The sequence below is a fragment of the Pseudochaenichthys georgianus genome, unplaced genomic scaffold (assembly GCF_902827115.2).
Source record: "Pseudochaenichthys georgianus unplaced genomic scaffold, fPseGeo1.2 scaffold_780_arrow_ctg1, whole genome shotgun sequence".
Classification (NCBI taxonomy): Eukaryota; Metazoa; Chordata; class Actinopteri; order Perciformes; family Channichthyidae; genus Pseudochaenichthys; species Pseudochaenichthys georgianus.
This window is the reverse complement of record NW_027263328.1, coordinates 17,895-44,012: the sequence shown is the minus strand read 5'-3', so window position 1 is coordinate 44,012 and position 26,118 is coordinate 17,895. Positions and strand designations below refer to the sequence as shown.

The following is a 26,118-nucleotide window of genomic DNA, read 5'->3' as shown; positions in this document are numbered from 1 at the left end:
CTGTTAGCCTGTTAGCCTGTTAGCCTGTTAGCCTGTTAGCCTGTTAGCCTGTTAGCCTGTTAGCCTGTTAGCCTGTTCCACCATTCTTCGGTTTCAGAGGCTAGGAAGGACTCTTGCCTCGCTTCTGAAGGACCGGACTCGGAAGACATGTGCTACCAAGGAAGCGTCCTCAACATTGAGAAACACCCACTGTGTTTTGTGGTATTGGGCTACACAAATAAAGTTTGATTTGATTTGATTACCCTACATATACAAATACCAGATTTCACATTCACCAGCTGTACTGTATGTCTATTAGCATCCCCATTAGCACTAGCATGAGCATTGGCTATTCTTCCTGGGGTCCTCACACACTCAAAACATGCATACAACTAAATTAAAACAAAACAGCTCATCATTTCATGCAATTTACAGTGCTGTATGAAATGACAACTAAAATGGAAATCCACTTTTCGCCAAACAAAAGAAAATACATGACATTACTGTACATTGTGTGTTATCTACCTTGGCTCCTATGAGACAGATGTCCTTCACCATGTGAGACTGCATCATGTCGGCCATCAGCTGAGAGTGGCTGGGCGTGCTGATGAAGGTGGAGCTGCTGTTGGGGGGACGCAGATCCTTCATGCCTGCTGGCACCTGGGGGTTAATGGAGACAAAGAAAACAGACATGACTAACAGCTTCGAGAAAGGTTGTGGGAAACATCTGGAGAGTTCTGCTGGAGAAACCTGACTTTATCACGCCGAACAAAGATCCAAATTAAGTGGATCAGATCTTGCAAAACATGTTAAACATTTTTGTAAAGGAGTGGGACTTTTATTCTCAGAGATTCTACACCTGAGATCTGACTCGCCTTTTGCCTTTGTGTACCTTCAAAGTATACCTAAATGTCTCGATAAAAGCAATTCCTACCTTTTTATGATTATTGTGGCGACAAGTAAAGAATCCTGGCTCAAGAAGAACCCACCTTCCATTGCTCTACTTATTCATTTAATTAACTTTGTCTAGGAAATAATTGTTACTACTCCAAACGGAAATACATATTTAATTTAGAATGGCTTGATTTGTGTCTATTCGTGACCTCTTCAAAGTAAAAGAATGATGTTGAAAAAGAGAAAATGTTCCTTTAGATAAGAATTGACAGACATCACTGACGCACATGTTGAATTAAATCTATGAGATACACAGGAGCCAAAATAATCACTGCTGCTCATCCAGCAAATAAAATGATGTAGTCGGTGATATCATTTGTTTGGCTAGAGGATCAGCGCCACTATTTTTAGAAGTCTGGAAAATCTCTGTTCTCCCTGGACCGTGCGGTGAGTCACGAACCCGGTGTTTCATCCAAGAAGAAGAGGAAGAGGAATTAAAGAGCGATAATTCAGAGAAAATCAGGACAGATAAGATGGTCAGGCTGCTGATACGTGTGTGTGCGTGTGCGTGCGTGTGTGTGTGTCATGATATCTGTGAAATGTATTACTCACTCACTGTTTAGTCAGAAGGTTCATAAAGTCGTCACACTCCGGGGAAAGTCAGATAGTTTTATCTGATTAAATAAACAAAGTATGGCTGTACCAAATGTATTTTTGCATTTAAGGTTACTATCTTCATTTTATTGTATTACGTATAACCCTATAAGCTTAGTTAAATATGATTGACATAAAACCGTCAATTAAAATAATGAGATGAATTTAATTAAATAAGTACATTTTTGTTTATTTTATTAAATGATCGTTCTATAATAAATATCTGCCTGATAGATCAGGGTTTGATCTTTATATATGCAGTATATATAATCAGTATACAGGTACCTGAAAGGTGACGTCTTTGTCTGCAACACTTAATGCCACATCTGCATGACCCTCAACATCCTTTGTTCTGGAAACACTCAGGATGGAGCTGGGAGCCGGCTGTCGAGCATCGAGAATCTCAAACCTCTGAGAAAGAGACAGAAAACATGTTAGACAAAATAAATACTGGATCTGAACTATTTCACAGACAGAGGGGGGAAGTAGTGGAGTACAAATACTGCGTTTCTGTACTTAAGTTCATGTTTCTGGTATCAGTATTTTACTCCACTACTTATTTTACTGACGACTTTTTACTTTGACTTCTTACATGTTGAACACAAATACCTGTACTTTCTACTTCTTACATGTTGAACTCAAATACCTGTACTTTCTACTTCTTATATGTTGAACTCAAATACCTGTACTTTCTACTTCTTACATGTTGAACTCAAATACCTGTACTTTCTACTTCTCACATGTTGAACCCAAATACCTGTACTTTCTACTTCTTATATGTTGAACTCAAATACCTGTACTTTCTACTTCTTACATGTTGAACTCAAATACCTGTACTTTCTACTTCTTACACGTTGAACTCAAATACCTGTACTTTCTACTTCTTACATGTTGAACCCAAATACCTGTACTTTCTACTTCTTACATGTTGAACACAAATACCTGTACTTTCTACTTCTTACATGTTGAACTCAAATACCTGTACTTTCTACTTCTTACATGTTGAACTCAAATACCTGTACTTTCTACTTCTCACATGTTGAACTCAAATACCTGTACTTTCTACTTCTCACATGTTGAACTCAAATACCTGTACTTTCTACTTCTTACATGTTGAACACAAATACCTGTACTTTCTACTTCTTACATGTTGAACTCAAATACCTGTACTTTCTACTTCTTACATGTTGAACTCAAATACCTGTACTTTCTACTTCTCTCATGTTGAACACAAATACCTGTACTTTCTACTTCTTACATGTTGAACTCAAATACCTGTACTTTCTACTTCTCACATGTTGAACTCAAGTACCTGTACTTTCTACTTCTCTCATTTCCCAAACAGCTGGTTCCTTTAGTCTGAATGTGTGATTGGTGCGTGGTCATTATTCTTTAGAGTCACTGCGTGCCTATTGATTTGAACACGATCCGTGTATCCATCACTTCCTGGTCTTCTCTAAAGAAGAGGGACCAATGGAAACGTTGTCATGTTGCCGTTGTTCAGCATGGAAACATTCATTAGCTAACAATGACATTATTGTTCTATTAATATAAAGGGAGGTCAGGTACTCTTTAAAGCAGCTGCTAGTTATGGGTACTTTCTACTGAAGTACATTTCAAAGCCTCTGTACTTCTACTTGAGTAAAGGATGTGTGTACTTTTGCCATCTCTGCATACAGACGATAGACATTTTAGAACTTACGCTGAGTACGCCCTCCACAGCGTTGCGCCCTTCCTTTCCCAGGATGCTTTTGTACGGGTAGAGTCTCTGCACCAGCTGCTGGGAGGACAGCATGGGGAACGCGTTCTGCACAAATACAGAAGAAAGAAATACATGGATTCGACAAAGAGTTCTTGGCATTCATTTTCCCCTTGCATTCAGAAAAGAACGAAAGTTCAAGCGATCATTTGTCCTGAAGAAATATAAAAATCGAAAAGCAGCCACAAGGCAACAAGTACTGAATGTGATTTGGGATAGAAGTCCACTGTCCAGGCAAGAATTAAACATACAAACAATGGCTTTCAAATCTCTTCCCCTGGTGAAAACAATGAGCACTTCTGGTGAATAACCCGCCTTCAATACAGACCCCAATCCCCGAAGATGCCTTCCAGATAAAAGAATAACTACTCAAATAATGACATTAAATAATGATCAAATAACCATATATGTGAACAGCAAGACAATAAATGATTAGCTGTTAAATATTCCAAGTGAAGTACTCTCACCAGCACATGGAGGGCAGGAAGCAGGTTGTCCACAGGGAAGTCGGGAAGGCCGAGGTTGGATGATTCCTGGGAGCAAAGCGTGGTCGCTAGAGAGAGCAGCTGAGAAACCCTGACACACACAACATCACACATAATCAAACACTACGGAGGCTTTAGGTCTGAAAGAATACATAGAAGGTCGAAGCTTCAGTCAGAGTCTCTTCAAAGGTCTCCTATTACACTATTTGTAGGCATCTATTATCGGTGTCAGATATATAAAAAAGTGTTTGGCTCAAAATACCAAACGGATCAATAATGCGTCATATCCCTCTATTTCAGCCCTGTTACTAAAAGTGCTGATTCTGGGTCTGCAGCTTTAAATAAAAAAGGGACGAGAGCTCGTGCAGGATAATTCTACCCAGATACTCCAAATGATGATGAAGAAAACAGTCTGGAGCTCAAAGGCTTTCTCTCTTGCCGGTTACACCACAAGGTGAGTTCCTTTCTACTTCCTGCTTCTTCACACACATGCTCTCCAGTACAGGTTAGCTCTGAGTGTTAGCATGCTAATGTAAACACCGACCATATTACGTCCAAAACACGTCTCATTGTTTCTGATAGGGCCGTGGTTCTAATATTACGGGGACCATATTGATGTAGAAAAGACATTACAAAGTGCATGATAGGAGACCTTTAATGTACCTCTCTGCAGCTACGTTTGGTCCCACGGTGTACAGCAGCTCCAACTGGTCCTAAAAAACAAAACAATGTCGGGATGAGAAGAGCTGCGGGGCGACTCACTTAGATCTACTGAGAAACCACTTAGGTAAAAGGGTTTGCAGGCACAAGTTTAAACTCAAAGATTTATAGAAAATACTTAAAATGCTGTTACAAGGAACCCGCAGCTGCATGAGTGAATGTAACAGTCTAAACATGGCTGGATTTGAAGTCGGAGAGGTTAAAGATGTCAGCAGCAAGGAGCCTTAGAGCTATCATCTTTCCAGTCCGTGTGCAACTCGGAGCTCGGTGGATTGCTCCAGGTAAAAAAAATAACGGAGGGGCTGTAGTTTTAGGAGTGGGTGAATTCCAAAAAGGATTGCACGGCTTTTGCGGTCACTGAACCTGCGACAAAACCACGAGACAAAAGAGACATTTCAAAGCATCCACAGAAGATAAGAGCAACCCTGACTGCCTTTCCAACATAAATACCGGACCCAGATCTTCTCCTGATGGCCGGCTTGAGGCAGCCCTTCCCCAGGTGGCATACGCCCGTCCTGACCTTCGAGGTACAAGGAGGCGTCGGCACAGTCAAGTCCTCGCAGAGCAATTCTGGGCAAGCATTATAAAGAACGACCTCCCTACCCTTCGAGCTCGGCAAAAGTGGAGAGGGGAAAAACCAAACTTCTCCCGAGCTCGGATGGTAGAGTCAGAGTGGCTGAGGTACTAATGAAAGGGAAATGATATGTACGTCCTGTCAGCCGGTTGGTCTCCTCACAGAGAAGACCCTGAAGGACTTTCCTTTGGATCAAATATGTCTCGCATATCCGAAGGGCGGCTGTGGAAAATCCCTCTCCCTCTCCCACCCCCCCTCTACCTGCTCCCTCCTCCTGCCACCCTGGAGGGGCGGAGCTAGCTAATCAAGAGGCCTGGCTGGCCTCATGCAACTCTGAGCACCAATTCTCTGAGTAAATGCTTTCCTTTGTATTTTTCACAGCAGCTTGAGTAGTTTATCTACCTATTTTCTGTACTGTTAAGATTGCATGTAGTTATTTATACATTACATATAATTATGTAAAAATAGAACTGCTTTGCTGGATTATAATTTGAAGCCTGAGCTAATTAAGATGTGTTCTTACCAGATCAACCAGACGACAATTAGGGATAACAAGAATCAACAAGTTACAACAAAAGGAATGATCTGGAACTCCTGCCTCCATGTGCTCGTCTTTGAATCCATTGTGTTGACCGTCTATCCCTGAACCTCCCTCCATACTCTTCGATTGGTACATGGGTTATTTCATGATGGTTGACTCTACTTGTAAACAGGATAATGAACTGGGAAGAACAGGTAAGATGACCCAAGTCCTTCACCCTCATTATTGATATTTTTTTGGTGGTGTGAAATCTTTTTGCGTAAAATAATGTCTTTGTTCCCAGACTGACCTTAAACGGGAGGTAATACACGTCTCGGGCCTGGAAGCGGGATCGGAGGGGGGGGGTCCAGAGGGTTTCCTTTGTATTTCGGGACAGGAAGTCCGAGAGCGATGACTCGAAAGTCCTCACTCACACGGACGATCTTCCAGGCGTCCATCTCCTCTTTGGTGTGCTCCTGCAATGCATCATGGTACAAAGCACGTACAACTCACTTAGTGCTACTCGCTGGAACTGGACTGAACCTATGCTCAACTAAGTACATGTTCACATCCAACTGCACCTTATGTTCTACCTCACACCGTTTTTATAGAACACATATTTCTTTATCAACTGCTTGATCAATACTTGTGCAATAATTTACGACTTGTTTACATTCTTTACTGCCTAAACCGTATTGTTCTTGTATTGTTTTGTAAGCGTACTGTTCAATGTGTCATACGTCCAATGTATAGTCACTTTATATTATATATTAAAAGTGTTTAGCTTGTATTGTCAAAATGATACTTATACGGTCTGTTATGTGTGAACGCACCATCGGGAATGCTTGGAATTTCGCTGCGACAATAAAGAAATCCTGCCATTTGATAAGTGTCATCTCGATTCACGTTTTAGCAAAAAGCTGCTTTTAAACTAGGGCTGCTCAATTAATCGTATTTGAATCGCAATTACGATTTGGCTTTCAACGATTATGAAAACATAAACGAAATAAAACGATTTTTTTTTTAATTACATTTTTATTTAATTTTTTCAAATAAAAATGAATAAATTGGTTTTTCAGTTGAATTACACTTAAAGTTCAGGGTAATCAACTGTTAAAAACATACTGTTCACATATTTTTTCAAAGTAAATGGATAATCGTTTTTTATAATCGTGATATCAATTATTGACCCAAATAATCGAGATTATCATTTTTGCCATAATCGAGCAGCCCTACTTTAAACTGCTTTTTGTTTAACAAGTGCAGACTCTCAATGGCACAGTATTAGAGCGGTACCATGTAGAATAAATAATTGCAAAATACTTTTGATTGATATCGATATTGCGGTAAGATTAGAGGAATTATAATCTTTTAAACAATGTTCCAATCATCGGAAAAAATAGTTAAATGATTTTGGTGTGAGTATTTTTAAGGTGATCTGAACCAAACAAGTATTTTTTATTTTGTCTGTAGAATACTGTTTGAAAAGAGAATTTCACACATTTTACTTTACAAAACACGTCAATTTTACTCGACTCACTTGGCAAAATCCTGCCATTTGATAAGTGTCATCGAGAATGCAATTGTTATGCAAAAATCTGCATGGCTTTATTTAACAAGTGCAGTCTCTCCATGTCACAGCACTAGAGCTGTACAATCTGGAAAGAATAACTAATTGGAAATACTTGATATTATAATTGGTATTTAATTCGAGGAAATTATAATCCTTTAAACGGTGTTGAAATGAAAAGACTTTTTAAGGTGATCTGAACCAAACATGTAGGTGTTATGTTGTCTGTAGTATAAGGTTTGGAAGCTGGGACTTCTCTGCAGCTCAGCAAAACTTAAATAAGATAATTTCACATATTTTACCAAATATTGTTTTTCTGTGATTTGGATAGCACCTAATGTGAGCACCATTACGACTATACTGAAGTAGCTGTTAGCTCCAGTAGAAGTATTAGCATCTAATGTTAGCATTGTTTGCCGAAATGACCTGGTAGTACCATTGAAAGAATGCTAATTTAGCTGTTAGCATCTCCTGCTAGTACCATTACAAGTATGCATAACATTGAATAATACCCCCTGTACCATTATTCCAAATTAGCGAATTACACCGTTAAGAAGGTACTTCAAGTTAGCTATTAGCAACATAGAAAGCATTACATATTAGCTGTTAGCACCTTCTGTTAGCATCATTTCGAGACTGCATTTTGAAAACGTAACAGACCTGAGTTCTGTTAGCTTTAGTGTCCCTCTGAACAGAGTAATCAGCGCATACAAATATTTATCCTTTGACAAGAATTACTATCAGACATATTAAAGAGTGCAGTAAGCAGGTAGGAGTGCACTTGTCCATATTGCAATTAAAATGTGGATTGCCTTACTGACAATGGCATGTGTTCCTCTAAACACAAGAGGAGTGTGAAAACTCACTGCTAAAGGGAGAAAATTGATATAGACGTGGCTTCAGAATAACATGACAAATAATGCCTTTCATAAACACGGGGCATTGGATAACTCAAAAAAGTGTTCAAAAAAAGATGTTAGTGCAAGTGTGGAGAATTTGTTCTGTGTTTGGGATAAGTGGAAAAAAGGGGGTACACTACATATTGGTACCATGCTCCTTCTTGATTGAGTTACCCTGTGAAATTCAATCATTGTGTGTTTATTAACAACCCCTGAAGCCGTGTGTTAGCCGCGCGTTAGCCGTGCGTTAGCCGTGTGTTAGCCGACCTGCAGCAGCTTGTCGTAGCGCTCAGACGACATGAGGAAGCGTCCGTCCTCCAGCTGCATCTCCCTGTTCTCCAGCAGGTTGTTGAGCACCGGCAGGACGTTCCTCTCCGCCTTCTCCAGACCCTCCAGAACCAGAACCCGGCCCAGAACCGCTGCCCGCACAGCACACTGGGGAGCAGCACAGAGGGAGTGAATAAAGGACACTCGGGTTGCACAAGTTGTGTGAGAGTTTATAAAAGGATGTGTTTATACACCTCAGCTGTTGCTAAATGCTGCCCACATGTACTTCAAATCAGCAGGTCTTTTCTTAGACAACAAGGTAACTAATTACGTGGGTAATAATTCCCTCTGGTTCATTTCCACGGCTGAAACACCTGGTCATCGGCACACGCTGTACACACACAGCAGAGAAAGGACAGTCAGTACACTCAATGGGCCTATGAGCTTTGATCTGGGATGATGTCTGTTTTTACGTCTGTCTTAAAGGTCCATGTCATGCGTTTCCGGTTCTCACCCGTCCCCTTGTGCTATGAAGGTGTTTCTGTATGTGAACGGTCCACACACACACACACACACACACACACACACAGACACACACAGATTTCTTCTCTCTGAGACGGCGAGGCTGTGAGTCGGTGTGAGCACACACACAAACTCCCAGCCAGAATGCGGGTGTCGGGCTGTGTCGCAGACGGCCACTGGGCTCACAAGCCGTTCAGGACGGAGAGTGAACACACAGACTACACAGAGATGCTGTGAGAAACCAATGTGAGTTTGGAACATTGAACAATGTAATATATTCTAGTCGACTCAGCAGTGGAGACATGATCAGTAGAAATGGCCGTGACGTGGGACCTTTAAAGGTTTGTATTCATGTGCTCTGAAGAGGCCCTATGTCACTTGTTGGGCGTTCCCTTTCCTGCAGTGTGTCATACAGGTGTTGGTGCATGTCAATGGTCTGCAAGGGCTACAATCCCCGTGTTCGCTCCACCACATTGTATGGCTTAATCTCTCACATTCACATGATAATAATTAATAATTCCTTACATTTATTGTAGCGCTTTTTCAATGACTCAAAGCGCTTTTACAGACACACACATTACACATATATCATACATGCAATGGTCACTGTGGACAATACCCACAGCAGCAAGTTCAGGTGAAGTGTCTCGCCCAAGGACACACCGGCCTGACGCAGTGGCGGCGGGAGCGGGTTTCGAACTGGAGTTCCCCAGCACCCCCCCTGATCTGATGATCGGATGCACAGACCACTGCGCCACCCGTCCCTGTGATGGACTCAAGTGCTCATGTTAATTAATGTGCATGTCCTTTCTTAAATAAAGACACACAGATACTTGGACATAATCATTAGAGACTCAGGGGACGGATTTCAAGGCTAAATACTAACAATTGCAATCAGTTTAACCCCAGGTCAAATCTGCGGCTCCTTTGAGCATCGCGACCTCTGACCCCGTGTAAATGTGAAGTGCTGAAAGCATTTCAACAAAGGGCAATCCGCTCTTACGGCTCCAAAGACTAAATGAGCTTCGCCTTTCCTCAGGATGTCCTCGCTTTATTGTGTGCGGAACATCCTCCAAGACCACTCCACAACCCATCCTCAGAACACCGTCAGCTGTTTCGGGAAAGCCTATTTTCTGCCACCAACTGTGGGAGGCGTGTGCGTGTGTGTGTGTGTGTGTGTGTGAGAGTACATTTCTGCAGATATCAAAAAGCAGTTCTGACGTCAGGAGGCAGGAAACCGCCGCTGTCTGGGTGCACCGCAGAGCAAGCGGCCATGTAATTAGGTTAACATGTAAATACGTGGCAGCCCGTAAAGCTATAGTGAGGACCAGATGCTCTATATTTAACTCTTGATCCATTTTCGGCACCAACGCTATAATCAGATAATTGTTAAAAATGTAAGTGATGCAGGACGGCTGCAGAGACGGGAGGCACAGGCGGACCTTGTTCTCCGAGGACACATCCCGGCCAGACGCACCGGAGCTCTGAGGCAACATCTAGAGGTCCGTTGCCATGGAGAGGGAGGACAGGGCAACCGTCTGCATCGCCTTTGTCTCTTTCACAATATGTTAACGCGCTTCAACGGCCGCCCCGTTATCCGATCCAACGTTATTTATATTGCACATTTAAAAAGTGCTGGACATCAATACATATATAACAAGCAGCATAAATACATTTAGACAAAACACGACAATAAAACGATGGAAGGCTGACAGGCAGGCAGGCCATCCAGTTACCTTAGCCGGCTCAGATGATTGGTCGTGCTTTCTACAGCGCCACGGCTTCCAGATGACATTTCTTCATGTATTTATTGTCAAAGCACTTCAGATATTCGTTGCTATCGGACGTTGAGAACATTCCATGGAATATAACAAGTGTGTCTGAAGTGAATGACCTGCCCCACCTTTAAGCTGGCGTCGAAAGGAGCCAGTTGAGGTGGTTCGGGCACCTAGTTAGGATGCCACCTGGGCGCCTCCCTAGGGAGGTGTTCCAGGCACGTCCAGCTGGGAGGAGACCGAGGGGTAGACCTAGGACCAGGTGGAGGGATGATATCTCTTCTCTGGCCTGGGAGCGCCTTGGGACCCCCCAGTCAGAGCTGGAACTGCTCCCCCCGAGACCCGACCACGGAGAAGCGGGGAAGATGGACGGATGGACCTTTAAGCTGTCATCCCATTATTATACTATGTGTGCAAATCAAAATGCCCCAATGCAACTCTGTAGAAACTGGTTTAATCTTAACGTATGTGCGTACACAAATAATCCTTTCTTCTTTAATACCAGGTATGTTTTGAGCGTCCTCATACCGGCCTGGCATGCAAGTAGAGAGGCTGTGAGAGCATGAGTGTGTGAAGGACACTTGGGCGGTGTGAGAGTTTCTAAAAGGATGTTTTTACATACTTTAGCCGTTGTTAAAAGCTGCCCACCTGTACTTCAAATCATCAGGTCTTTTCTTAGACAACAAGGCATTGATGCGTGTGGCTCGAAGCACCGGGTTACTGGTTCACCTTTACATCAAAACGTCCCCGTGTGTTAGTTCCCCGTCCCGCCCACTCCACGTTCCCACTTCTCTCCAGGCTGTGCAGAACCATTACAAACTAAAGATTGCAATTTCCTCTTAATTCCTCGTGCCGGACTTGAGCTCGGTTGCCACAGCTTTGCACCGACAGACCTTTCCCTTAAATAGCCCTGTGTGGCGAGAAGAGACGCCAGCCGATCGTGGGAGGGCTGCTCTTCACTAACGCATAACATGTCTTTGGATCCACCGACGGGTCATGGAGAGAAAAGGAGACGCGCTAGACTTCGCTTTCTGAGAGAAGTCATTATGGTTGTTACATATGAGCAACTTAATACCGAACAACTGCATCCAACGTTTTATCTTCACTCACTTCAGCTAAAAGAATAGGCTAAATATTCAAGCTTCATTTCCACTGCTGCTTTTCCAGAGACCATCGAACAACACGTGTTTTATATACTTCTTACAATCGACTTTATTTTCCAACTTCTGTCTTTTAAATACATTTTTCTTGTGTGTGTGAATGTGTATATGTGTGTGTGTGTGTGTGTGTGTAGCCCTTTGAACGCCTTTCATGCACACAATATCTTGTTTTTATTATGACTGCACATATTTTATTCCAATTCTATTTAATGTAAATAGTTATTATAGTTTTCTATCTGTGTTTCTCTTTTCGTATGCACCTTGGCGTCAAGTCAAATTCCTCGTACGTGTCAACCTACCTGTTTCTCATTCTTCGTGTATAAGCTGAGCTCGACTGTGTAAATAAACGAAAGTGCAGTTCCTCACCGTAACGAGTCTCTGATTGGCCGAGGGGCTTTGAGGTGAGCTGCCTTACGTAAGAGCGCCTGCTGACTGGAGAGCGGTGACTGCAGACTTTAAAAATACAACAAGCATGTGACTCCATCCTTCATATAAACTTGGACTGACGGGGGACGGGGAAGAGAGAGAGAGAAAGAGGGAGCGAGGGGGAAGTAAAGAGAGCGTGAGGGCAGTGGAGAGAAAGAGAGAGAGAGGGAGAGAGAGAACTGACACGATAAGTCTGAATTTAGGACCACAAATCAGCACAGGGCCCGCAGGAATACTCGTTCTAGTTAACACACACACACACACACACACACACACACAGAAACACACACACACACACACACACACACACCTCCCACAACACAAGCTATTCTCAAAGAGGAACGCTCGCTAATTTTCCACCCACATGTCACAGAAAAAGAGCACCAGATACTGTATGTGCATATTCTCGCCAATTAAAGCACATACTGCACAAAAACGACACAAAATCACACACAGGCACATACTACACAAACTCACATACTGCACAACATCAGGCACTACACAAAATCACATACTACACAACATCACATACTACACAACATCAGGCACAAGTACTACACAATATCACACACACTACACAAAATCACATGCAGAAACACAGGCACATACTACACAACATCATAGACACACACAGGCACACTACACACAATCACACACACACTACAGAAAATCACACAGATATACTTAACAAAATCAAACACAAAATCACGCACATACTACACACAATCACACACACAATCACACACACACACACACACACATATTACACAAAATCAAACACTACAAATAATCAGGCACACACACACACCCCCCCACACACACACACACACACACACACACACACGATTTCAAGAAGACAGAACGTAATCCCTTCACGCTATCAGTGCAGACAATAATGCTGCATCTTTCATGAGCCGTTTCCATGGAGACAATGGACACCTGTTCTCATTTCAATGAGGCGGTGGGAGGACGAGGAGATTTCAGGGTTTGCTTTCTTTCCTTCCTTGTTGCAGGAAACAGAGACGTATCAACGTGGCTCAGTCCGTGTCAGAAGGACAGCTGAGCAGCGAGGGAAGCATTCCACTACGAAGTGCTTCAAGCGCTGCGCTCCAATGCGTAACACAAACATGCACATCGTCTCGAGGTCGAGAAAGACTCGACTCACACTGTACACTTTCATTTAATATTCCATTCCTTGCAAACTAAAGTATATAATATCTTGCATTATATTTTGTTTACTGTAAATTGGTATTTCAACACTTTTTCAATGCCGTTTTATTTCTATTTGAGACGTTTACATTTTGAATTGTTAATGTCTAGTCTTGTAATTGATCTGATGTGCAATGCCTCGTCTTTTTCTGCTGCTGCAACGCAAGCATTCCTCAAATTGGGATCAAAGTCCATCCTGTGAGCAAGTCAACATGATGATGGAGTGATGGGCGGCGTTTGGGCGGCGTTGGTATAGTTTCAAACATGTGGTAAAAGCTCTGAAATTCGAAAAGGACCGACACGAGAAAATAGCTTTCAACGTGTCGTTAAAAAGCAATAAAAACACAACGCGTGTTTTCTGTAGCGTCCGTGTTGTTTTCATACAACAACTTTAACATAAATGTTTGTCAATTGAATATCCGTGTGTGTGAGGCTCAAAGGCAGCGGATACATGGATGCTTAAGACTGGACACAGCGCGGGAGGCGGAGTCTCGTTCTTTCCTGTGAGAGCTGCTCATCGGCGCATGAGGACAAAGCGGCCCAACTTTTGAGAGAGCGAAACGTCACCGATTACCCAGCATGCCTGGCTGTCAGAGCAGAAGAACCCGTGTGTGTTTCTCAATGTCGAGGAAGGATGCTCCGGAGCCACTATTTCAGGCATACTACGTCATCGAGTGCCGCCGAAGGACTGTTCCAATGTCCGGCATACTTGGAATTCCACCGAGCCCGGCGTACTTTGTTTGGAGAAATCTCGAGGCTGCACATGTGTAGACTCCGCGGTCTTAAAATCCCCACAATGCTTTGCGCACGGAGCAATTTCCCCAAATCTGTGGCGCCTCTCATGTGACACACACCTGCACACTTGCTCGCCTGTTCCACTCTTCGTTGTCCGAATGCCAGGAAGTGTTCTTGCCTCGCTTCTGAAGCAAGTGACTCGGAAGACATGTGCTACCAAGCAAGCGTACTCGACATTGAGAAACACCCCGTATGTGCGCTCACAGAGCATGTGCCCCTCAAGCCCCGCCCCCGAGCTCCCACTCTCGGCTCAGTGGAATGAATGGAGACAGAAAATAAATCTAGACTCGGCTTTTAGTGCAATTTACAACTTTAAGGACCGAATGATTCTAATAAGGGCTGTGAAATAGTTCATACTGGTTAGTTTAAAAAAAGTATCCGCTGATTTACAGACGTCTCTTTCTCCGTGTTAGTCAATGGGGAAAAGTCTTTCTGGGCCGGGTGACGTCACGGACTGATACGGAAGTTGTAGTACCGCCGTTTGGACACAACGAATATTTTCCTCAGAGTCCAGCGCACTTCCTGGGGGCTTGAGTGAATATAGGAGATGACTTTATTCGTCGTTGTTGTTTGTTTGTGTTTTCTGTATAACCACTACAATGTGTAAAGACGTACATTTGGCTTTCCATTGCTAAATGACAACCCCTGGTTATGCATTGGAGATCAAAATACTTTTGATCTGAAAAAGAAACGTGTTTTTCCACAGAAGTCTTTTCCTCATGATCATCAAGCGGTTTCACTTTCATTCATACATTGGACTGTTTGTTTACTGCTAAGAATATCCCCGTAGTCAAGCATACTATTCATTTTATTATATATAAAAATGTAATGCTTGCTGACTTTTTAAATATAATCAGTCGGGGGGAAAATCCCTCGTGCAGATACGACTGATTTGGAGGTGAAACGTTATTTTTGACCACATTTATGCTGCCTACAAGAATAAATCATATCCCCAAAATAGTCTGCATGGTTGGCGCTCTTTAGGTAAGAAGAAGGCCGTTGATAAGACGGAGGAAAAAAGGCAATTTTGTACGACTTATTGTCATTTAAAGTTGATAGAATTGAAAGGATTTTAGCTTTCAGATTTCATGATTTAACAGTCCATTTCCTCTCGTTAAAAACGTGTTTTTATCACGGACAAAGGGATATAATAATACAGGTGATTCTTAGTCGTTCCAAAGGCGTGAATCTTTCCTCACAAGCAACGTTTTTAACACGATTGCAGCGTCAGGGCTTTCCCTTTTATGGAACAATGCCATTCATTTTAGTAAAAGGAAAATAACCGTAAGCCATGCAGCTATCAAATTAGAGAAATCAGCGAGAGCCAGATAAAACCGTCCCATCAGCAGCGCGACGGCCTCTTCTGCTCTGGCACAGAAACCACTTTCCTTTCTATTCAATCATAAAACCACTCGGAGAAGTAACGCCTGAAGTGCCGTGCAGGGGGTTCGCAAGTATGTACAAATACGGGCTGAACAATATCTCATTTCAGCATCAGTTCCACCTGGAGGAGATCCACCAGCTACCCTGCAGTCTGCAAAGCCATTCAGACTAGCTGCACCTTCACCAGCTACCCTGCAGTCTACAAAGCCATTCAGACTAGCTGCACCTTCACCAGCTACCCTGCAGTCTACAAAGCCATTCAGACTAGCTGCACCTTCACCAGCTACCCTGCAGTCTACAAAGTACTTCAGACTAGCTGCACCTTCACCAGCTACCCTGCAGTCTACAAAGTACTTCAGACTAGCTGCACCTTCACCAGCTCTGAGAACACTTTCACGATCAATCATTATAAAACACATCATATATATTATTCTGAAATGGACCAATCTGCACAACGACTACTTTTACTGTCTGTCTTTTAGTTTGGCTGTGTATCGCTAAACAAGGAAACCACACCTCCACGGAGCTCAGCGCGATTCACAGCGTCCCGACTGGTCCCGACCAATCGGAGCACACTGGGAGGGGGGGGGGGGGGGGGGGGGGGGGCAAGAGCTGCAGCGAGCCGTTTAGTGGAGAGAGTGAATACTGCTGAACACACATACTTTACAGAGATGCTGTATGCAAAACCAATGTGAGTTTGGAACATTGCACAGTATAAATCTATTCTAGTAGACCTCAACAATGGAACTATGATCAGTGGAAATGGCCAAGACAACCCTCTGGAGAGCTGTGATGCAGGCGGTTGTCTCTTAAAGCATCAAGCACCTACACGTGATTGATTTGCTAACTTAGAAGTGAACTTATGAGGCGATATACCGCGAGTGAGCGGCCTGGATGTGGCCCTGCCGTAGACTGTGTATGTAATATATGAATGTTGTTACCTGGTCGATGTAGAAGGCGGTCCCCGAGCGGATCTCCCTCCTCTGCTTCAGGTCCGTCTCCGTGGTGTCCCGGGACAGAGACACGTACTCCACCTCGCGCTTCGTCAACTCCTGGAACAACAGGGGGACGTCAGCACTTCAGATGCACACAGAGAAGGCATCCAATGCATCCTTTAAGCGTCTTAGGGGTTTTAGAAAAGCGCTATACACACGTCATGTATTATTCTCTCTTCTCCATGGATGTATTGGTATGCATGGTGCTTGTTTTAATAAACGTTACGGGAGAGATTCAGGCTTCTGATGTTACATAAAATATGAGAAAACGAGGCAAACAAATGTCAGGAACAAAAGACAATAACAACATATTCCAAGGGTCCATTTATAAGTACGGTTTATTCCAAACGAGAGCGAGACATTGTCCAAACAACCCGTTTAACATCTGAAGGTTAGGCTGCCAGGGTCAAATCCAATACTCGATATGAAGGACAGTTTGAGGGGGGTTTTTTGCGACCAACAACCAATCACATGAATCTCCCGCCCCCGACATACAAAGCAAAAAACCCCGGGGATTTTATGCGAGCAATATATATATATATAAACTCCCCAAACAGGCGAAACCCTACCAGTTTCCCCCACTGCCTCTGCCACCTCCCTCCATGCTGGTTCCTCCGGGTTGTATCCCGTTAATAGTTCTGGTCGTAAAGAACCGGGTGATTTGCTACCGTAACTTCTCGTTTGGAAATCTGAGGAAATGAACTGCGGTCTGGTTCTCCCTGCTTACACGCGGTTTGATTGGCTAGCGCTTGTACTGTCAGATTTGCATAAACGTGTTTGATTGGCTGGCGCTTCCAGCTCAGCTTCAAAAGTTGAACATTGCTCAACTTTTGAATCCTGGAAATCCTGGAAATCTTCGCTTCGCTCCCCCACAATGCAGTTCGGCGAAAAGCGAGGCAAAGTGACGTCATCCCCATTCAAAGTCAACGGGCAGAGAAGCGGTGGAAGATTGGTCTGAAGCTGCTGTGTGGACGTACCGTAAGGGCAATGGATTGGTCATAGTTTTGATATAGAAATACTTCATTAGATACATGGTGTGTGTACTCACAAGGTACTGCATAGCTATGGATCGTCTCAGGGGTCCAGGGGGTCCGATGAGGAACACATCTTGCCCCAAAAGGTCTTTCTGCATGATCCATCGCAGGTGCTGAACCACCGTCTGGGGAAGAGAGTCTGAAACTAGCAGACCAACAAAATCAGGTTTTAGTTACTTTGGTATCTATGGTAACTAGTATTTAGTTACTAGCTGCTGCTGCTGCCGCCGCCATGTCGTCTTATTTCATGCAGACATGTATATTTGTAAAGGTCTCCTATTATACTGTTTCTCATCAATGTATCACAGGACTCAGATATATCCAGAGCCTGTCTCTGATTGGCTGAAACACCAAACAGGTCATTGCAGCATTACCCATAATCCCCTCTGTTTCAGCCCTGTTTCCAAAGTGCTGATTCTCTGTCTGTTACTTTAGATGAAAATAAGGAGCCCCTCCCCACGCCCCTCTGACAGAGACTTGGTTACAAAGAACTCAATGGTGCTCTAGAGGAGATTCAGGTGATAAGGGGGGGGGGGGGTTACCTTGTTGCTGATTGGCTAATGGCTACACAAGACAACACATCGTTATGACATCATAAAGTGGCCAAAATCCGATCAGCTCATTTTCAGACAGGTTTTTATAGAAATGGATCAAAAAGAGAGAAAATCTTTGTTCCTGAAACTTTCAGAGTCTCTTTCCACAGAGGGGACACATGTTGATGTAGAAGAGACATGAAGAAGAGGGGACACATGTTGATGTAGAAGAGACATGAAGAAGAGGGGACACATGTTGATGTAGAAGAGACATGAAGAAGAGGGGACACATGTTGATGTAGAAGAGACATGAAGAAGAGGGGACACATGTTGATGTAGAAGAGACATGAAGAAGAGGGGACACATGTTGATGTAGAAGAGACATGAAGAAGAGGGGACACATGTTGATGTAGAAGAGACATGAAGAAGAGGGGACACATGTTGATGTAGAAGAGACATGAGAAGAGGGGACACATGTTGATGTAGAAGAGACATGAAGAAGAGGGGACACATGTTGATGTAGAAGAGACATGAAGAAGAGGGGACACATGTTGATGTAGAAGAGACGTGAAGAAGAGGGGACACATGTTGATGTAGAGGAGACATGAAGAAGAGGGGACACATGTTGATGTAGAAGAGACATGAAGAGGGGACACATGTTGATGTAGAGGAGACATGAAGAAGAGGGGACACATGTTGATGTAGAAGAGACATGGAGAAGAGGGGACACATGTTGATGTAGAAGAGACATGAAGAAGAGGGGACACATGTTGATGTAGAAGAGAAGTGAAGAAGAGGGGACACATGTTGATGTAGAAGAGACATGAAGAAGAGGGGACACATGTTGATGTAGAAGAGACATGAAGAAGAGGGGACACATGTTGATGTAGAAGAGACATGAAGAAGAGGGGACACATGTTGATGTAGAAGAGACATGAAGAAGAGGGGACACATGTTGATGTAGAAGAGACATGAAGAAGAGGGGACACATGTTGATGTAGAAGAGACATGGAGAAGAGGGGACACATGTTGATGTAGAAGAGACATGAAGAAGAGGGTACACATGTTGATGTAGAAGAGACATGAAGAAGAGGGGACACATGTTGATGTAGAAGAGACATGGAGAAGAGGGGACACATTGTTGATGTAGAAGAGACATGAAGAAGAGGGGACACATGTTTGATGTAGAAGAGACATGAAGAAGAGGGGACACATGTTGATGTAGAAGAGACATGAAGAAGAGGGGACACATGTTGATGTAGAAGAGACATGAGAAGAGGGGACACATGTTGATGTAGAGAGGACATGAGAAGAGGGGACACATGTTGATGTAGAAGAGACGTGAAGAAGAGGGGACACATGTTGATGTAGAAGAGACGTGAAGAAGAGGGGACACATGTTGATGTAGAAGAGACGTGAAGAAGAGGGGACACATGTTGATGTAGAAGATACATGGAGAAGAGGGGACACATGTTGATGTAGAAGAGACATGAAGAAGAGGGGACACATGTTGATGTAGAGGAGACATGGAGAAGAGGGGACACATGTTGATGTAGAAGAGACGTGAAGAAGAGGGGACACATGTTGATGTAGAAGAGACGTGAAGAAGAGGGGACACATGTTGATGTAGAAGAGACATGAAGAAGAGGGGACACATGTTGATGTAGAAGAGACATGAAGAAGAGGGGACACATGTTGATGTAGAAGAGACATGAAGAAGAGGGGACACATGTTGATGTAGAAGAGACATGAAGAAGAGGGGACACGTGTTGATGTAGAAGAGACATGAGAAGAGGGGACACATGTTGATGTAGAAGAGACATGAAGAAGAGGGGACACATGTTGATGTAGAAGAGACATGAAGAAGAGGGGACACATGTTGATGTAGAAGAGACATGAAGAAGAGGGGACACATGTTGATGTAGAAGAGACATGGAGAAGAGGGGACACATGTTGATGTAGAAGAGACATGAAGAAGAGGGGACACATGTTGATGTAGAAGAGACATGGAGAAGAGGGGACACATGTTGATGTAGAAGAGACATGGAGAAGAGGGGACACATGTTGATGTAGAAGAGACATGAAGAAGAGGGGACACATGTTGATGTAGAAGAGACATGAAGAAGAGGGGACACATGTTGATGTAGAAGAGACATGAAGAGGGGACACATGTTGATGTAGAGGAGACATGGAGAAGAGGGGACACATGTTGATGTAGAAGAGACATGAAGAAGAGGGGACACATGTTGATGTAGAAGAGACATGAGAAGAGGGGACACATGTTGATGTAGAAGAGACATGAAGAAGAGGGGACACATGTTGATGTAGAAGAGACATGAAGAAGAGGGGACACATGTTGATGTAGAAGAGACATGAAGAAGAGGGGACACATGTTGATGTAGAAGAGACATGAAGAAGAGGGGACACATGTTGATGTAGAAGAGACATGGAGAAGAGGGGACACATGTTGATGTAGAAGAGACATGAAGAAGAGGGGACACATGTTGATGTAGAAGAGACATGAAGAAGAGGGGACACATGTTGATGTAGAAGAGACATGAAGAAGAGGGGACACATGTTGATGTAGAAGAGACATGGAGAAGAGGGGACACATGTTGATGTAGAAGAGACATGAAGAAGAGGGGACACATGTTGATGTAGAAGAGACATGAAGAAGAGGGGACACATGTTGATGTAGAAGAGACATGAAGAAGAGGGGACACATGTTGATGTAGAAGAGACATGGAGAAGAGGGGACACATGTTGATGTAGAAGAGACATGAAGAAGAGGGGACACATGTTGATGTAGAAGAGACATGAGAAGAGGGGACACATGTTGATGTAGAAGAGACATGGAGAAGAGGGGACACATGTTGATGTAGAAGAGACATGAAGAAGAGGGGACACATGTTGATGTAGAAGAGACATGGAGAAGAGGGGACACATGTTGATGTAGAAGAGACATGGAGAAGAGGGGACACATGTTGATGTAGAAGAGACATGAAGAAGAGGGGACACATGTTGATGTAGAAGAGACATGAAGAAGAGGGGACACATGTTGATGTAGAAGAGACATGAAGAAGAGGGGACACATGTTGATGTAGAAGAGACATGAAGAAGAGGGGACACATGTTGATGTAGAAGAGACATGAGAAGAGGGGACACATGTTGATGTAGAAGAGACATGGAGAAGAGGGGACACATGTTGATGTAGAAGAGACATGAGAAGAGGGGACACATGTTGATGTAGAAGAGACATGAAGAAGAGGGGACACATGTTGATGTAGAAGAGACATGAAGAAGAGGGGACACATGTTGATGTAGAAGAGACATGAAGAAGAGGGGACACATGTTGATGTAGAAGAGACATGAAGAAGAGGGGACACATGTTGATGTAGAAGAGACATGAGAAGAGGGGACACATGTTGATGTAGAAGAGACATGAAGAAGAGGGGACACATGTTGATGTAGAAGAGACATGAAGAAGAGGGGACACATGTTGATGTAGAAGAGACATGAAGAAGAGGGGACACATGTTGATGTAGAAGAGACATGGAGAAGAGGGGACACATGTTGATGTAGAAGAGACATGAAGAAGAGGGGACACATGTTGATGTAGAAGAGACATGAAGAAGAGGGGACACATGTTGATGTAGAAGAGACATGAAGAAGAGGGGACACATGTTGATGTAGAAGAGACATGAAGAAGAGGGGACACATGTTGATGTAGAAGAGACATGAGAAGAGGGGACACATGTTGATGTAGAAGAGACATGAAGAAGAGGGGACACATGTTGATGTAGAAGAGACATGAAGAAGAGGGGACACATGTTGATGTAGAAGAGACATGAAGAAGAGGGGACACATGTTGATGTAGAAGAGACATGAAGAAGAGGGGACACATGTTGATGTAGAAGAGACATGAAGAAGAGGGGACACATGTTGATGTAGAAGAGACATGAAGAAGAGGGGACACATGTTGATGTAGAAGAGACATGAAGAAGAGGGGACACATGTTGATGTAGAAGAGACATGAAGAAGAGGGGACACATGTTGATGTAGAAGAGACATGAAGAAGAGGGGACACATGTTGATGTAGAAGAGACATGAAGAAGAGGGGACACATGTTGATGTAGAAGAGACATGAAGAAGAGGGGACACATGTTGATGTAGAAGAGACATGAAGAAGAGGGGACACATGTTGATGTAGAAGAGACATGAGAAGAGGGGACACATGTTGATGTAGAAGAGACATGAAGAAGAGGGGACACATGTTGATGTAGAAGAGACATGGAGAAGAGGGGACACATGTTGATGTAGAAGAGACATGAAGAAGAGGGGACACATGTTGATGTAGAAGAGACATGAAGAAGAGGGGACACATGTTGATGTAGAAGAGACATGAGGAAGAGGGGACACATGTTGATGTAGAAGAGACATGAGGAAGAGGGGACACATGTTGATGTAGAAGAGACATGAGGAAGAGGGGACACATGTTGATGTAGAAGAGACATGAGGAAGAGGGGACACATGTTGATGTAGAAGAGACATGAGGAAGAGGGGACACATGTTGATGTAGAAGAGACGTGAAGAAGAGGGGACACATGTTGATGTAGAAGAGACATGAGGAAGAGGGGACATGGTTAATACCTACAGTGTTTGACTGGAACGAGCTCTGGATTCCTTGGCGCTTTGATTTTGAAAGAGAGCTCTCCGATCTTCACCGTGTCGCCTGCAAACAGGAGGAGAAACAAGAGAACGCAGAAGTCAGTTCCTGGTCAGTGCTGAGCTGCCGTGAGCCATGAGTGAAGCCTTTGGCACAGCAACAGGATATCACAGGCAGGGGGGTCGAACTCAAACACACAGCGGGCCAACATTAAAAATGGGTGCTAGTGGAGGGCCGGACTGGTTCAATGTTTATAGCAGAACTTATTGAAATGAACTTGTTGCACATATTAAACCTGGAACTAACAAAGCTTAAACTATTAAACATTAAATAATCAGCTGCTTTCATTTCTCATGGCTCTATCTGCAGCTTCTCCAGAGTCACTTCTTATGAGTACATTTCCCCACAGGCCAACAACAGCTTCAAGAAACTATTCCCCTCAGAGAGAAACCAAACATGCCCTGCTGAAGGAAGCATCCATTGAGCTCAGTGTGCTGCTCTGGGATGCTAGCTCAGACACTTGGTAGATGGTAAATGGACTGTACTTATATAGCGCTTTATCCGGTCTTTACGACCCCTCAAAGCGCCTTACATACGACATGTCATTCACACAGAGCAGTACCACTTGCTCTCGGACCTAACATTCACACACCATCGGGAGCAACTCAGGGTTAAGTATCTTGCCCAAGGATACATCGACATGTTGGCTGCACGGGCTGGGATCGAACCCACAACCTTCTGGTGGAAAGACGACCGCACTCCCTCGCAGCCACAGTCGCACTTGGCGTCTCATCTCGGGAGCAAGGTCATCAATGTTTGGGCTCAGGCTCTGATTGGAGGAGACCCTCAGGATGGAGGGAAGGAAGGTGCAATATACCGGCGGGCCAGATCTAATAGCAATTAGAAATTATCCTGCGGGCCGAAATTAAATCCACCACGGGCCTGATTTGGCCCCCGGGCCTCGAGTTTGACTCATGTGCTGCAAGGGATTGGTAAAGATGGATGTATCAAATGCAGTTTGAATATTGAATTTCTGTAAGCGATTTTGTTTTAACATCAATGTCTAAAGTCAAGGAAACCTTCTCAAAACTGCACATGTTATGGCACGGTTTCAAAGAGTATAACATCGACAGTATACAAGCTGTCAGAGCGTCATTTCAACATTTGACGTAAAGAAACAAACATTGCTGATAATATGTCTTTTCTGTAAAAGACGTGTGAGCCCTCAAAGGCATTTTCGATTTGTGTAGTAAATAAAAAACAACTGTGTAGCTATCTGACAAAGTTACCAAAGAGTGATGTAAGTAAGTAAGTAAGTAAGTAAGTAAGTAAGTAAGTGAGTGAGTAAGTAAGTGAGTGAGTAAGTAAGTGAGTGAGTGAGTGAGTGAGTGAGTGAGTGAGTAAGTAAGTAAGTAAGTAAGTAAGTAAGTGAGTGAGTGAGTGAGTGAGTAAGTAAGTAAGTAAGTAAGTAAGTGAGTGAGTGAGTGAGTAAGTAAGTAAGTAAGTAAGTAAGTAAGTACGTAAGTAAGTAAGTAAGTAAGTACGTAAGTAAGTGAGTGAGTAAGTAAGTAAGTAAGTACGTAAGTAAGTAAGTAAGTAAGTAAGTGAGTGAGTAAGTAAGTAAGTAAGTAAGTGAGTGAGTAAGTAAGTAAGTAAGTAAGTAAGTAAGAAAGATGAGATCGATAAAAAATGTTGTATCCCGAACTGGGGAAACGATCTTGTTACAGCAGCTCAAGATTTAAAAAAAATGCATTGAGCAAGAAATAAAAAGGTGAAAAAAGACACCAAATACAAATTAAACCAAGTAGCTATATACGAGTATTAAAGTAAAACAAGTACATGTTACGCATGGATAATGGCACCTATGATTATAACACACACGCATGGTGTTTAACGGCTTTAACCTTCACCCAGTAGCTGCTGCTAGTTTCATGCTAGTTACAGAACGCTCTCGAGTTAGAAACACTTTAGTCAGTGAGCTTTTGTGTACACAGTTCCCTTGTGTCCAAAGAATAGTAGCTATTGATTGAAAGCCGCGAATTAGTGTTGTCAATTAGTAGCCTAGCAACGGAGAGCATGAAGCTACAGACTAGCTGTTTCTAATGTATTAAACCAAGCCGTTTGAAGCAAATTATAAAAGACACTCGTGGTGTTTGAATGGCTTTAACCTTTCACCTACTAGCTAGTAAATGCTGCTAGTTCCAGGTCAAATCACACCTAATGCTAACTGGAAACTGTACTTAACTAGCTAGTAGTAATAACGTTATTTCATGAGCTAGCAACCAGTCTCATTGCGTCAAAAGAAAAGTAGCTATTGATTGATAGCAGCTAATTACTACAGTAAGTTAGTAGCCTAGCAACGGAGAACATGAAGCTACAGACTAGCTGTTTCTAATGTATTAAACCAAGCAGTTTGAAGCAAACTATAAAAGACACTCGTGGTGTTTGAATGGCTTTAACCTTTCACCTACTAGCTAGTAAATGCTGCTAGTTCCAGGTCAAATCATACCTAATATTAATTGGAAACCGTATTTAACTAGCTAGTAATAATAACATTATTTCATGAGCTAGCAACCAGTCTCATTGCGTCAAAAGAAGAGCAACTAAAGACTGACGGAAGCAAATGGAGGACAGTTAGTAGCATAGCAGCTGAGGACATGCAGCTAGAGACCAGCTGTTTCTAAATGAAAGCCTATTTGACTTGTGTTACGTGTAGTTTGAATGACTTTACCTGAGTTAGTGTTGATCAGCCTGACCTCATGATTCCTCCAGCCCTCTCTCCCCAGAACTGAGCCCAGGATCCTTCGCATTCTGCGGGCAGCGACCACAGCAGAGCCGCTGCAGACGATCTGGGAGTGCATAGTGAAGCTATGCTAATGCCATATATAACATACAACAATATATAAAGTCCACTAGCTTCCTGTCAAGCTACGTCCTGACCGGCCTTTTCCCCATTTCATAACATCTGACAGGCCATCATGTGGGAGGCGGAAGATAATAAGGGAGGGACAAAAGGGTCCGCCACTAAAGTCTTCCGGAGTGGTTTCACGTGTTTAGTGTTCCGGTGCAGTGTTTACTTCTTCTTCTTCTCTCGGTTGTTGGCGGATTGCAAACCGCTTTAGTGCATACCGCCACTTGTAGTGTTTACAACATCGTTGTGCCGATATAAATCATGCTGTGATGTTCTGCCATGGGGAATGAAACATATATGAATTCATGTTCTTCATATATTTGATTTCTTTTTTCTAACCTAAGCTTCCTGTCTGTGTCAGTGGCTCACCACCTATACGTGTAGAAAT

At 43.3% G+C, this 26,118-nt stretch overlaps 1 protein-coding gene across 1 annotated transcript in view; it reads right to left on the bottom strand.

The window, feature by feature from the left end:
• LOC117444288 (von Willebrand factor A domain-containing protein 8-like) overlaps window positions 1–25,854 on the bottom strand; it is a 56,828-nt gene extending 30,974 nt beyond the window's left edge. Inside the window, 12 exon segments of the mRNA XM_034079951.2 lie at window positions 505–639; window positions 1,813–1,938; window positions 3,230–3,334; window positions 3,754–3,862; window positions 4,435–4,484; window positions 5,896–5,949; window positions 5,951–6,061; window positions 8,322–8,489; window positions 16,533–16,643; window positions 17,635–17,765; window positions 22,808–22,885; window positions 25,551–25,854. Coding sequence (XP_033935842.1) covers window positions 505–639; window positions 1,813–1,938; window positions 3,230–3,334; window positions 3,754–3,862; window positions 4,435–4,484; window positions 5,896–5,949; window positions 5,951–6,061; window positions 8,322–8,489; window positions 16,533–16,643; window positions 17,635–17,765; window positions 22,808–22,885; window positions 25,551–25,680 — 1,308 coding nt within the window. The 5' untranslated portion in view covers window positions 25,681–25,854.
• Between the last annotated feature and the right edge of the window lie 264 nt (window positions 25,855–26,118).